General features: G+C 32.4%; 1 protein-coding gene across 2 annotated transcripts in view; it reads right to left on the bottom strand.

Moving 5' to 3' along the window:
• The window catches only part of Pcdh10 (protocadherin 10), a 59,413-nt gene that overhangs the window by 8,069 nt on the left and 37,460 nt on the right, over positions 1–13,884 (bottom strand). Inside the window, exon 5 of one of the 2 annotated variants that reach the window (XM_028894392.2) lies at positions 8,999–9,932. The exons of the other annotated variant lie outside the window; for it this stretch is intronic. Coding sequence (XP_028750225.1) covers positions 9,913–9,932 — 20 coding nt within the window. The 3' untranslated portion in view covers positions 8,999–9,912. Of the gene's footprint in view, positions 1–8,998; positions 9,933–13,884 lie in introns of those variants that run through there. 2 annotated transcript variants of the gene reach the window in all.

The raw sequence follows: 13,884 nt of genomic DNA, 5'->3' as shown, positions 1-13,884 counted from the left end.
GGTACAGGTTGAGATTTCAGTATGAAAAGAATGGGCTAGACTAAATGTGAAATTTATGAGTCGGATTCTTGGATAAATTTACCAACATTCATCTCTTTTTATCCATAACATTAGGACATGGAGAGCAACAAGGCCCTGTTCTGTGCTAAAATACTGTTGCTGGGAAGGACTCACTTAAAAAGAAAACACCCAGAAATAGTATCAATTTCTACTAAAGGCCTAGAATTGAGTTATAATGAGCATAGATTCAAAACTATGAACAATTGATACCTTTAAAATATTTAATGAAAAAGTATTTGAACTCGGATTAAAAGGAAAGATAACTAATTTTACAGCTGTTGTATCTTTTATTTATTATTTATTTATTTATTTATTTATTTATTTATTTATTTATTTATTTATTTTTGAGACAGGGTTTCTCTGTGTAGCTTTGCGCCTTTCCTGGAACTCACTTGGTAGCCCAGGCTGGCCTCAAACTCACAGAGATCCGCCTGCTTCTGCCTCCCAAGTGCTGGGATTAAAGGCGTGCGCCACCACCGCCCGGCTGTATCTTTCTTTTATTTTTACTAATATTTTTTTATATTAGTTATGTGGTATTTTGTGTATGTCACAAAAGATGATAGAGGATTTGGTTCCCTCTGTGTCTTTTTCATTTATACTGGCCAAGCAAGCTTTCTCCTAGATACTCCAGACAAATTGTCCAATTTTTAAAAATTAGAATATTTGAAATTGACAGATTTCAATAGCACATCCAAAGTCCTATCCAAGCAAATATGATTCAGGAAAAATGTTAGCTGGCACTAGAATTTAAATAATAACCATCAAATATTACACAAAGAATTATCAGAATGTAGGCTAACTACCATCATTTGCTCCTAGGATAAAACTATAAAATTATTTTGTATTGCTTATAAATTTTGTCTTTCTGGCCTTCTTGATTTGCATAGCAAAATTTAAATGAAAAAGAGAAAACTGGAAATCACTTCTGCAAACAAGACTGCAAACATTCCTGTAGACATATTTTCATTTCTTTGGTGGTATTTCATTTAAAAGAATCCCAATTAACTTCAGAAAAGGAAAACCTTATCTTCTCTTCTGTCCTGCCTACATCAGGCAGATGACCATCTACCAGTGAGACACTGAGATCAACTGGTCTTCTTAAATGTCTTTACACTCTTCTCCTTTCCCCTATTTTCATTTTTTTCTTTATTAAGAAGTTTTTTATTCTTCTACATACCAACCATAGAGCTCCCTCTTTTCCTTCCTCCTGCCCCCTACCCCAGCCTTTCCACTCAACCCACCCCTCATTCCCTCCTCCAAAAAGGTAAGGCTAGTCTACTCTGAAAGAAAAATATGTTACAATATTATCCTAGCTACAAGGTCATAATAACCTAATAATAGATCAATGTTTTTACCTTGTTAAAGAAAAATTGAATGGCGATTAATTATTTTCAGTGTTGGTTCCCATCATTCCTATTGCCTGTGATGATGTGATATACTCTTTTCTACAGAAGAGTTGTGGGAAATTGTTTCTTTGGAGGGCATGAGAAAGTGGATCAGTGGATACAGTGCTTGCTATACAGACCTAAGGACCTGAGTTTGATCCCCCAGAACCCACAAAGAAGTTAACACAACACATCAGCCCTTAACTGAAGCACTAGTAGTAGGGGAGGAAAGGAGACGGATAGATCCTTGGAGCTGGTGGGCCAGCCAGCACAGTTGATAGGGGAACTCCACATTCGATGAGTGACGTTGTTTAAAGAAGTAAGGTGCACAGTGAGGAAAACATCCTATGTTGACCTCTAGCTTCTACACGTGTGCTTTCACACACCAATATGCACACACCGTGAAAACAAGAATGCACCAAATTGTTTCACAATGAAAGACTATATATTATATTGAATCTCCGTGTTTGACCCCTAAAGTTTAAAAACCTCCTAACATTCCTGTTTTACACCACAACATTATTTATATCTCAAAACCCATTTCCGTTACAGAAGCAATACCTTGACTCAACAACACAAATTTTAACACTATTAAGTGACTATCAAATACTACAGAATGTTTTGTGGTGTTTCTATATAATCTGCTGGATGTGTCACTCCGTTTTCTATGTATTCTATTTGTTAAAATTGCAAATACAGTGTAATTTAGAACCAGTGTTTTGTCTTTGAAGTGAGTAATGTTTGCAGACTTTTTCACTGAGATATTGGGAATTTGGCCATGAGCATCCCTCTTCCTAGACAAGTGCTTTGCAACTACACTACACTTCAAACTCCGAATACACTTTTGTGAGTTTATAAACCCATGTCAAACAAACAAAAGGTGAGGATCCATAGAGACATTCTGATGAGATCATTTACTCTTACTACATTTTAAAATACTGTGTATGTCTGTTCTTTAAAAATGTTTTATTGAGGCATACCACGTCCTTTAACATGTTCTTTGCTAGATTTGAACTAAAATCACCCACTCAATATCTATTTTTATTAACTTTACTTTTTTTTTTCTGTTCTTCTGTCTCTCTGTCTCTGTCCATCTCTCACACACATATACACACACACCTTTCAGATTTAAATTCACTTGGTATGTTGAAATGTCTATTATCTTCCTATGGTCCTTATAAATCTTTTTATAAATGACAATAGTTCTCAAACAATGTCTAAAGAAATCATTAGTATTTCATGGTGTTGAAACCCCTAAGCCATCTTAGTGATAATGAAAAATATTTCAATATCTTGGTAATTTGATGTTCTAAAGACTAACTTTGTACTTACTAAAATTCTCCTCCATCACATGCCCCCAAACATAGATTTTAACAGAAGTAAGATTTTAACAGATGTAGAAATTGAAAATTGACTATTTACTGCATTATTAATTACATTAAAAATAAGGACAAGAAATCTTTCACTAGGCTGGAAAGATGGCTTAGAGGTTAAAAATTCTTGCTATTTAAATTTGGTTACTATCATCCACATGGTAAAATCACTACTGCCTGTAACTACAGTTCCAAAGGATCTGAAGTCCTCTTCTGGCCTTCTCAGTCACCTGAAAATATATGGCATACATTTACACAAAATACACATGCATACACATAAATAAAATAAAAATAAATCTTTAAAAATGAGAGAACTTCCACTCATTTTAGAATTCAGCTTACTTTCCGGCTTCCATAACCCTATGCCCTCTTTTTAGAATGAAGCATACTTTTTGACTTCTGTAATGCCCCATGTGAACATCTGTGTCTGTTGTTGTCCTGTCTTCCATGGTAATAGAACAGTTACTTACAATAAGGGAAGGGAAAGGAAAAAATAAGGATTCTCATTCAGATAAAGTAGCTTCCATGTTAATGCAGTATCCTTTGTCACCAGAGATACTGGATAAAGAATTTTCCAATAATCATCAAAGGAAAACAAAGGGACAAAATATTGCAACTTATCATCATCCAAATGATGGTCTCACTTAAATTTCTACATGATTTAAAAAAAAAATCCTTTTAAAATGTAAATGCTCCTTTAGAGGCATCAATTTGATTACTGATTAATATGGACTGTATTCTTTTAACTGGAAGTGTAAAGGAATTTACTAAATTCAAAAGAATAAGAGAATTCTAGAAATCTTTTGAACATCAAAGGACAATACCAAGGAAGCAGGCTTTTACCAGGCTAAGGACTGCCTACCTGCAGAGGCCTTCAATTAGAACTATTAAACAGGCCAATTGCATTGAGCAGATACGCTAAAACCACCTTAAGTAATTTTCAAAGTGAATAAAAGACAAGCAAAGGTGATACTCATATGCGAGAAAGATCCCATCAAATGTGCAGTGTTACCAATAAATATCCTGAAAGGCCATTGGCATCAAAAGAGTAGCCCTGATACATTTCAATTTCTACATGTTTTATTTGTAGGAATAAATCATTATTTTAGAGTTGATGAGAGAGCTGAAGAAGGACTGGCCCTCAGGTAGAGGTGAATTTATTTCTTGGTCTGCATTCTCCTAATTAATGGAGAGGCAGAGCTAATGAGTGGACACCCAAAGAAGTATAGACTCACGTTGAAGTTTTGAAATTATTCTTGCATATCTACGACTCTCGATTAGGCTGGAATATTTTCCACTTGTAGACTGTGCTCTATAGTGCTTAAAATTGATGATGGTGAAAAAGTGCTTAAAATAATAATAATAAAACATGATAACAGTAACAAGCTACCTGCAGGTTAGCATTGTGCTATGGATATTCTATGAAGGAGGTCACATAATTCTGAGAAAAACTCCTACCATTAATAATACTTATCCATATTGTACAAAGAGTAGAGATACTATAAGATGTGAAGCAACTTATCAGAATATCTTCTCTCACTTCCTACTGCATGAAACAGTTTAAATTTGAAATAGAGATCATATGGTTCAGTGTGTGGTAAACATTTGAAGGGATGATTCATAGCAAGAATGGCATTTCACACTATGCTCTGTTTCACACATACATCTGAGAAATTTCAAAATGAACTACTGACTTCAACATGAATGATGTGCTTTGATACTGTCCTAGTTATATTTTCTTGTTGTAATTATTTTTCTTTATATATTTTCATGTTACTATTTATACTGAATTAATCTCAGCGTCCACTGATTATTTTGATCACATAATTTTCATCATTTCATCATTCTAAATTTCCTTGTAATTTGTTTGGTTCTTAAGCAAATTAGAGTTTTCCTGAAAGAAAATGTAATAATAGAAAGTTATGACTTGTGATGGCCAGACAAGGTCAGTAAATAATAAATTTTACCTCTAAAATATATTTTCTTGACTTAATTGGAAAATTAATGAGATAGATTTCACAAAGGATGAAAGTTGATGCAAGGAGGGTCATGGACAGCCCATAATTATTACTGATAATATTTCATGAAGAATCATCATTCCAATTCATTCTTTCTAGGATACAGAAGTTGAAAGCAAAACAAACACCTAGCCCTTTACTTGCCACCTGATAAAATGAATCTTTTTATGTTGATTGTGTGCAGATTGAACCAAAGAAGCACAAATCACTCATGAGACTAAGAAGCACTTTTTTTTAACCTTTAGCTCTTTGGGAGCTAAGTTTCTATGGTTAATTTATATTATTCTAATATTATATAAAATGTGCTCCTACTGTGACTCATTCTTTCTTGGCTGAAAAGGATATAGACATGAAGTTTTTCTTGTGTTTCCATGAACTTTATGAAGTGATGGGTTTCTCACATTTTAAACAAGGTGCTTATTTTATTGCTTAAAGGCACTCATATTTTATGTACAATTTATATGTTAATCTTCTTGAACACAATATTATTTCAAAAGTTTTAAGTTAAAATGATCTAGCACTAATCAGAAAAATGTAGTTCTAAAAGATCTGTGGGGGTAATTCTGAGATTCACGTGGAATTGAATGCCTACTCTCAATCTGTAAATATGACAAAATTCTTCAAACTCTAGCATATGCTGTTACACGTGAGAAACAATTTTGAGCAGATGTCCCTTAGACCTTTGATTTTAAGACTAAAATTACTAAATCAGCATCAATCATTTTATATGTAGGGTCACGTTTTGCCGCTGATGGTTTTATTCCAAGCTCCCAATGACGTCAGTGGAAGATCCATGCATGGAAAGATGGCGTGATATGTATCCTAGTTTTATTTATTTTTGTCTGTATACAGCAGTATAAAATAATATATTACATTTACACGCATTTTACTTATGTATGGTTATAGCATTCATAGTAACAACACTGTAATTAAGACTGAAACTCATCTGTTATAATACCCTGTTTTCACTCACAGATAATTGTCTCAGGTACATCTGCAGAGCTGAAGCTCCGTGTCATTCAGCTCAAGGACATACGGATGTTTGAGAAGTGTGAGTTCTATCTACCAGAAATTTTTAAGTTGCATATGAAAATGTAATATTTTCTGCATCCAGAATGCAGTATTTTCACACTCCTCAAAAACATCTGGAGAGAAAATCTTCAAACTAAGCATCTGACGAGTTTTCAAGAAATATTTTTCTAATTTTACAAATACTTAAAAAATAACAGTGATTAGAAATACATGCATGCACACTAAAAGTATTAGAATCAAAGTCATATTATTGCCTGCTATACTCTGGCGGCACACAGCTACCAGCATTCTGTCAGAATGCTAAAATCTAAAACCTAAGCCAAGTGTTTGCAGAAATTTTTTTCTACTGAACCGTTTCGCAGATTACTGTATAAGGGTTTTGTCTGACTTCTCAGAGAGATATTTCTTGAAGTACTAACAATATACAAAATAACTTTACTACTTCAGGATGTAAAAAATATTGAACTTAGCAATTTTCTGGTTTTCCTTGTTAAAAGGGGAACACAAAAAGGATGTTAATGCAAAGCCTTTACCACTACAAAATTAGACTTAAAAATAAAAGATTAAGAACACAAAAAAGTTGCAGTATGAAAAAAATATATGACTCCAGCAAAAACACTGAGTATTCTAATATTAAAATATGTGTGAGTTCTATGGGTATTTATACCACACATGGATATATGAGGGGGAAAACTAAACACAAGGACAAAAAAACAATGTCAGCATCTTTCAATACCATAAATACCTTATTTATCTTGGCAAACGTTTAACACATTCAGTTTGAGCAACTGAAGTCCATACACAACTTCACAAGATTCTACAGTAATATCAATGCCTACTTCTGACAGCCTATGTCAAGAACTGCAGGGGATATTTTTCTTCCACTTCATGGAAAAGCAATTGAATTTCAACATTTCAAAGCATCTGAGGACAAGTTATAGCACAACTAAGAAACGAAAGAGAATGAATAATGAAAATATTTATATCTCCTACATAATTTCTAGTACACAATGTTTGATAAAGGCATTGCATTAAATATTTTCCTAAAATTAAATATACATATTTCCTAAAAAGGGTGACACGTGTATTTCATTGACATTATTATATCTTTGAATTAATTATGATGCAATATTTATATACTTGACTTGAGGTGATTTTACAAAATTATGCTCACAGATTAAAATTATAATCTTACATGTAGATGAAATATTCCTAAAAATTGTCATTTGACATACCATTGAAACCGTACGACACTCTTTCCACAGGAAAATTATTGAGTTTTACTGCTCTAAAACTAAGGAGACTAAGGAGTAAACTCCATTTTGTTATAGTGAGTGTTATGCATGGAATACTGTCTAATCATATTGTTACCTTTGTACACAATAATGGCAGAGTTGAAGTTAAAGTGATCAGATTCAATGGAAAATCTACACTAACTCTCCTGGGTGGGTTTGAAGCTACTTATAATATTTCATTACTTTCTTGTTTCACAGTTCTTTTTTCATAATATATCATTGAAACATAACATTTTAGCCAATTTACTGAAATTATGTCTCCATTGTAGCCTCTGACTTATCCTCCATGTAATAATTGAAAAATGATACTTGCATTTAATATTGTGTGTTTAAATAATTTGGCTCTTCAAATTATGTATGTTTTGGTAAAATGATGACACAATTTAAAGACTGTAATACAATTTACTCTAGAGATTTGCTCTGATATATAAAAATAGCTAACAACTATATGTTAGAAAAAGATGTTTAAGGAATATCACATATGACATAAAAGAGTTTAAAAAACATTTTAAGTCAAATAAATTAGTACATCCATTATATGTGAAGTGAGCATAAAATGATGAATGTGGATCTTAACCCATGATTGTGAACTGAAACAAAAATGGTTTTAATTAATGCTAAGTAATTCAACATACAAGCCATTTTCTTGACTTAAAAGCAATTAGAAAAACAACCCTTTTCCAGTTAAATTATATATAACATTTTTCTTACTGAAATAGTCTATCATGTAGCATGCCATATGTTTGAGAAAAGACTGCTACTGCACCCAGTGAGTGTATGTGCTTTTGTATCACACACGAACAACTGGTTTCTTTTTCAAATGGTCCCCAGAGACAGGAATATGTTTACATTATGTTGCTATAAGCTAATTGGTATTATTACAGATTATTATGTATTTTGACAGCATCAAAAGAATGACACTGGATATCACTCCAAACAAATAGGGGAAGGGCCATTGACTGCATGAGTCCATTTTAATGGCAAATTTAATGGAAAGTTCATCTTAAATCACATAAAATTAGATGGAACTCATTTGTTAAGTGTTAAGTTTTTGTGTATTTGCTATCATAGTGCAGCTCAAGCTACCAGTGAGTATATAACCAGATGAAGATAAAGGTTAGCATTTCTAAATGGGCCTATAATTTGGGCTGGGAAAATACCTTGATATCATTCTGATATCATTTTTAGAGGGCAGTTAAATTCATTCCATGATTTACTTGGATGAATCTTTCACATGCTAATTCTTATCCCTCCCCTGTTTCAACAAGTAACAGACAACAGCAGAAAAAATATATGAACTGAAGGAAAATGCATCTTTCTGAATTTAATAATTAACTTGTTGACATAAAGGTAAAAGACATAATTAATTTTTCAAGGCTGACCAACGAAGAATATTCTCATTAATAAAACACTGACTACATTTAAGCTTTAAAATTTCACACATAATATTGAAACAGTAATGTATCATGTTTCTATCTCCAAATTTATTTATTTATTTTAAATTTAGAGAGTTTTTTATATTTTATTGTTAATACGTACCAGCTCTGATATTTATATTTATATACCTCTATATATTCATATATAGAGTTAAAGATTTTTTATTCATGTTTACTTAAGAGTCACAAAACTATGTAAAACTATGTAAAATAAAATTCTATGTGAATTATATGATGAGAACGTCTTAAAATAGTAATCTTCAGTTACATATTTTACACCACAAAATGTACAGACACCCAGATTTTTCCTAACAACAAATACAAGAGAATTTATAGTTTCTTTATAAAAGCTTTAAATGATGCTAAATTCAAAGCCATGGAAATAGAATCGGAATCATGTAGACTGCTCGATGTTTTGAAACTACATCTTCTGTGCTCCGCCTGACAATATTAACAGCTACATCTTTGGCATTGAAAATTCACAATGAGTTCTTGACAAAATTTTGCAGCTTAGAACTTCACTTTCTTTTAAAGAAAGAAAAATGCAGGGTTGAGTAAGGTATGAAAATTAGGACAAACTATTGGTTTTTTTTCTCAGTTAATTTTAGGGACCCTGAATTACCTTTTATTTTATTGTATGGTGAGGGCTGTATGAATCCATTTAAAAACCAACTAATTTGTACCACATCTTAGGAAAATTATATAATATAATATATATTCTATATTTATTTAGAAGCTTTGAAATAGTACAGTAAACACTTTGCAACACGGTGTATAAACTACAGAATGTCTTTGATATTTTTGTGGGTCTTTAGAATACAACATTTTTTTTTAATACCCCACAGATGAAAAGAACATAGTCACATCTCTCTTGTAAAGTTGGGATAGTTTGGGGAACACTTGGTCACACAAAAATAATATAAAACAGTCAAGTTTAAAACAGTGATGTTGCATTTATAATGCACAAATTTCTTTTATCTTGATGACTGGCTTCTCATGGTAAATATAAACATCTAAAGGGCTCAGTGACATTTGGAGAGAGAAGGATAGATAGTGCTGTAAACAGGCACACACTGATCGGAGAGGCAACACCTGTTGCCTATGGAGTTTCTACAGTCTGCACATTTCAACTCATTTCTCAGGCCTGCTGAGAGCAATTAGGTCCTACACGTGGCCACGATGACTCCGCTGGAAATCTAACACTCAGCTACACACAACTAACTGGATGGCCAAGACAATGAAGTTGAAAAGTTGATGCTTTTGTTGGTCGACTCTGTGCAAATCATACTGCTTCAGGTAAGCTGCAGAATTGACTAGCATATCCTTTTCCGCGCTGTGAAAAAGAAAGAAAAATACTCTAAGAAAAAGTGGTTGATGTTTGGAGTTTAGAACTGCACAATACTGCATATGAAATCAAACAAGAGGAAACTCAGGGTAACCCTGTGTTGGACCCATGGCGTGTCAAACGGCTGTGGCAGCAGCATTCCAGTCTCTGGTAGTCAGCGGTTCAGTGTTTTGGCATTGTGAAGTTTACAGTTTTGACGTTTTAGAAGTCCACTGTGGATGGGAACTACATATTTAACATAGCATTTACAAATTATACAAAGATTAATTTTTTATTATCTGTAGAACAATTCCTGCTCCACTGTTTGTGTATATATAAATCAGAGTTGAAAAATAAATGTATAAACGTTGTATTGCTAGAACTAGCCTTTCAAAAGCATCTATGAATAATTTTGTAAATTAATTTACTTCCATAAACTTTAAAATTATGCATATTTTGGTCCAGAGATGTAGGAAAATATTCATGCCGTTCAAAACTTCAAATATGATTTATAATCTGTAGTTTTATTTTATCTCATTTTTAACATTACATAATAGCTGTATGGATATAATTATCTAAAATCCTTCCGTGATATATGATTTTTAACCGGCTGTCAATAAGAATCAGGTTTTTTATAAGAATGCTAATAGAAAAGTGAAGAAAAATATGTTATCTCATGTTTCCAGTCCTATAAAATATGTGTTAAAAAGAACAGTGCCTACATTTACTTGTATATATTTATGATGTCACATATTTTACTTAGTAGTAGTGATAAAAGATATTTCTTCTCCTTTATACATAACTTTCAGAATACCTGACCTTGAAAAAAATCAAAACAGAAATTATAGCATTTAATTCAGCATCTAATCTGAAAAAAATAAAGATATGCCAAATGTTAAAATTGAAACCAAAGCAAGCATATATATTCATATATTGTTATATATATTATATATATATCATATATATCATTAGAAACTAACAATTACATTTAAGTAATGAAATGGAATTATTTTAGTCTGCTGAAACTTTTTTCTTTTAAACATAGTTTAAATATGTTGATCAGTTTAGTTCTTCTCTGATATTTCTCCTACTTCCTAATAGATGATCTATTTTTCCAGTTCTTTTGCCCTGATTCTTATACATATTCTTCCTCAAAAACTTGGTTTCTGATCAGTAAAGTAGTTTGCACCTTTCACCAGTCAACACATATGCCAGCTGGAACTGTAAATACCAGGCAGTCCTGTGGACAGAAATTAGATCCAAAGTGAGGATATGTACATACTGTATAGTGTCAAAGCTGAAATTTGCCAAAAACTAATTTGTTTTTTAATATGAAGATGCAGTTATTTCCTGTATCTCATGATACAATGTAGTACATGTAACATTGGACCACGAAGTGAGTATTGTTACATGTGTAGTCCTATGTCATAAAGAGTACTCTCTAAGCAAATAGAATTGACCCTTTCAATATATTTAAATACAGTTGTGCTATTCTTGACTTAAATGTCCTGTTTTGTGATATATGGGATCATACGCAGTAAGTTTCTTTATAACAATCAGAACTGAAAATCGTTTAGCGGGTCAGACTTCTACAGCTGAGAAATTCAATTTACACAGTGAATTTGGGAAAATCGCTGCAGTGACGAAAGTCACTGTCCTATCTGGACATATTATCCAGAACTCTGGCAAAATCTTTTACTTTCCCACCTATACCAGAAAAAGATTCTGACTTCAAAATTGTTACTAAGTTTCTCAAAGTGATTCCCACTGCAGTACTCGCTCTCTAAATATTTTATTCCTGGTGTTTAAAGACAAAAGGAGCTCAGTAAGTAAGTCGATAATACTGTTAATCTCAACATTCAAACAACCCATTTGAGGAAAAGGTGCTTCTTACATTAGTGCAGAAGTGAGAGCATGGATAAATGCTCTGATTAGTATACTATCACTTATTATTAGGTTAAATTATCACTGGTAAGAAAGTTACCAGAATAGATAACTCATGGTCAGAATACAAGATAAATGTATTGTGCATATGGTCCACAGTTATGGGGTTAGCAAGTATGATTTTTAAAACTGTAAATAAAAACTAAAACCAATAGATATGTTTTAATGGCTTCTTTGAGTTGCTCACATGTTCTCTACATTGAAAATCATCTCTCTGCTTCAGCTGTTGTCTGTATATTTCCTTTTTGTTTCTTTTAGCTCATCTTACACACTCATTGATTGAAACATACAAACCTTCCAAGCATGATCAGAATGGGGAGGGCAAAGAAGAAATCCTGTTGACTGTTCTCGAAGATTTAGCCACACTCATTTTATTTGTACACGTTTAAGAGATGAATTTACCTTGTGTGGTCATAATTTAATGGCAATTGTATTGATTATGACATGCGTTAGGAAGATGGTATTTTAAGAAAAACAGTGGCATTCCATAGCCAGTGCTAGCGACAGTCTCCCTACCAGTGTTGAAAATTATTGTAACTATCTTTTTGGGTGTTATTTCAGGATGGGAAGAATTCATCACATACGTTGATGTTCTTAGCTTTCTGATGCCTTCTGTACATACACAAAGTGATCAAAGCCTCCTTGGGGAATTTCTCCTCTAGCTTTTCATTTCTCAAGTGCATTATAAAAAAAACTATACATTAAAATATGCATTGAATCAGTTGCCTGACATTAGATTAAAGCTTTCTTTTTGTTGTGATCAAAGTTTTGAGGAACTATTTGTGCTTCTTTTACATCCTGTAACTGCATTTTTTACTTTTCTTAGTGAGTCACAGAAACGTTACATTTTTCACACATATCTTGACATCTGAAGTGAAGATGAAAAACTATTCTGGAGAATAAATATTCAAATATCTACTATTATGATTTAGCAAGTGGTTTTTAATGAATTGTGCAACAGTATTTTTCTTTATGATCTATAACTCTATTACCTTTCATAGTTTGCAAAGCATAAATTTAAATTGTGGGGAAAATTAAAGCACTTAGATTAATTAAAGTGTTTATTAAACTGATTAAGTAAAGATTTAAGAAGAATGACTGTCATATGCACGTTATTATGTAATAGTAAAACTATCATGACTGACAGAGTCCTTGTGCTGTATAATTGCCTCACAGAAACTAAGTATTTTATATATTAAAATGATCATTTGAGTCAAATGCTCACATTTTAACACTTGTATAGCTAGAAACACAAATGAATCTTATGCTTTATCACAGTACAAATGAAAGAGCGCTAAAAAATAAATTATACTATTATACTTGTGAAGCAGTCTAATCTATTTCTGTAGTAAAAAAAAAAAAAAAAAAAAAAAAAAAAAAAAAAAAAAAAAAGGCAACCTTCAAATATCTCCAATGATTGAGACCCCACAGCACAGAAAATTTTCCAGAAAGTGAGATCAGTCACCTACTCAAGGCTCATTGAAATGTTTAATGAGCCTCACAGTCAGGACACTTTTCACACATAAAGCAAATCTAGCCTGTGAGAGTCTGAGCCCATTACCCCCTGTGGGAATCTCAAACACCTGCCCTCTGTTCTCTCTGTAAGAGCATATCATAAACTTAAAGACAGTTTAAAGGTACATTTCTATTAGAGATTTGTCCAGTTGAATAATCAGTTCTTTTAACTTTGTCTTATTTTTGAACTACTTATAAGGAATCTCTTTTGTAATTTTTCTAAAGATTTTTTTCCCTGTATTTAACCCTATGTCGGAAAATGAGGGACAGAAGTGTTCAAATGCTAATAGAGGGTAACTACCTAATGTCTCTCGTGACTTCCCATCTCCACACATTCAAATTTTATATTTTTTATATATCGTGTATTGCTATCACCACACAGAATAATACAAATTGATTTGAGGTCATATGTGTGTGACAACTAAATGGGCTTAAGTTCTATTAAAAAAAAAAAAACAGTCTTTTCTCAATATAATGTATTATGTTTGTAACCAATGATAAC

Source organism: Peromyscus leucopus, chromosome 6, assembly GCF_004664715.2.
Source record: "Peromyscus leucopus breed LL Stock chromosome 6, UCI_PerLeu_2.1, whole genome shotgun sequence".
Lineage (NCBI taxonomy): Eukaryota > Metazoa > Chordata > Mammalia > Rodentia > Cricetidae > Peromyscus > Peromyscus leucopus.
The sequence above is the reverse complement of the archived record's forward strand: the minus strand, read 5'-3'. Positions and strand labels throughout refer to the sequence as shown.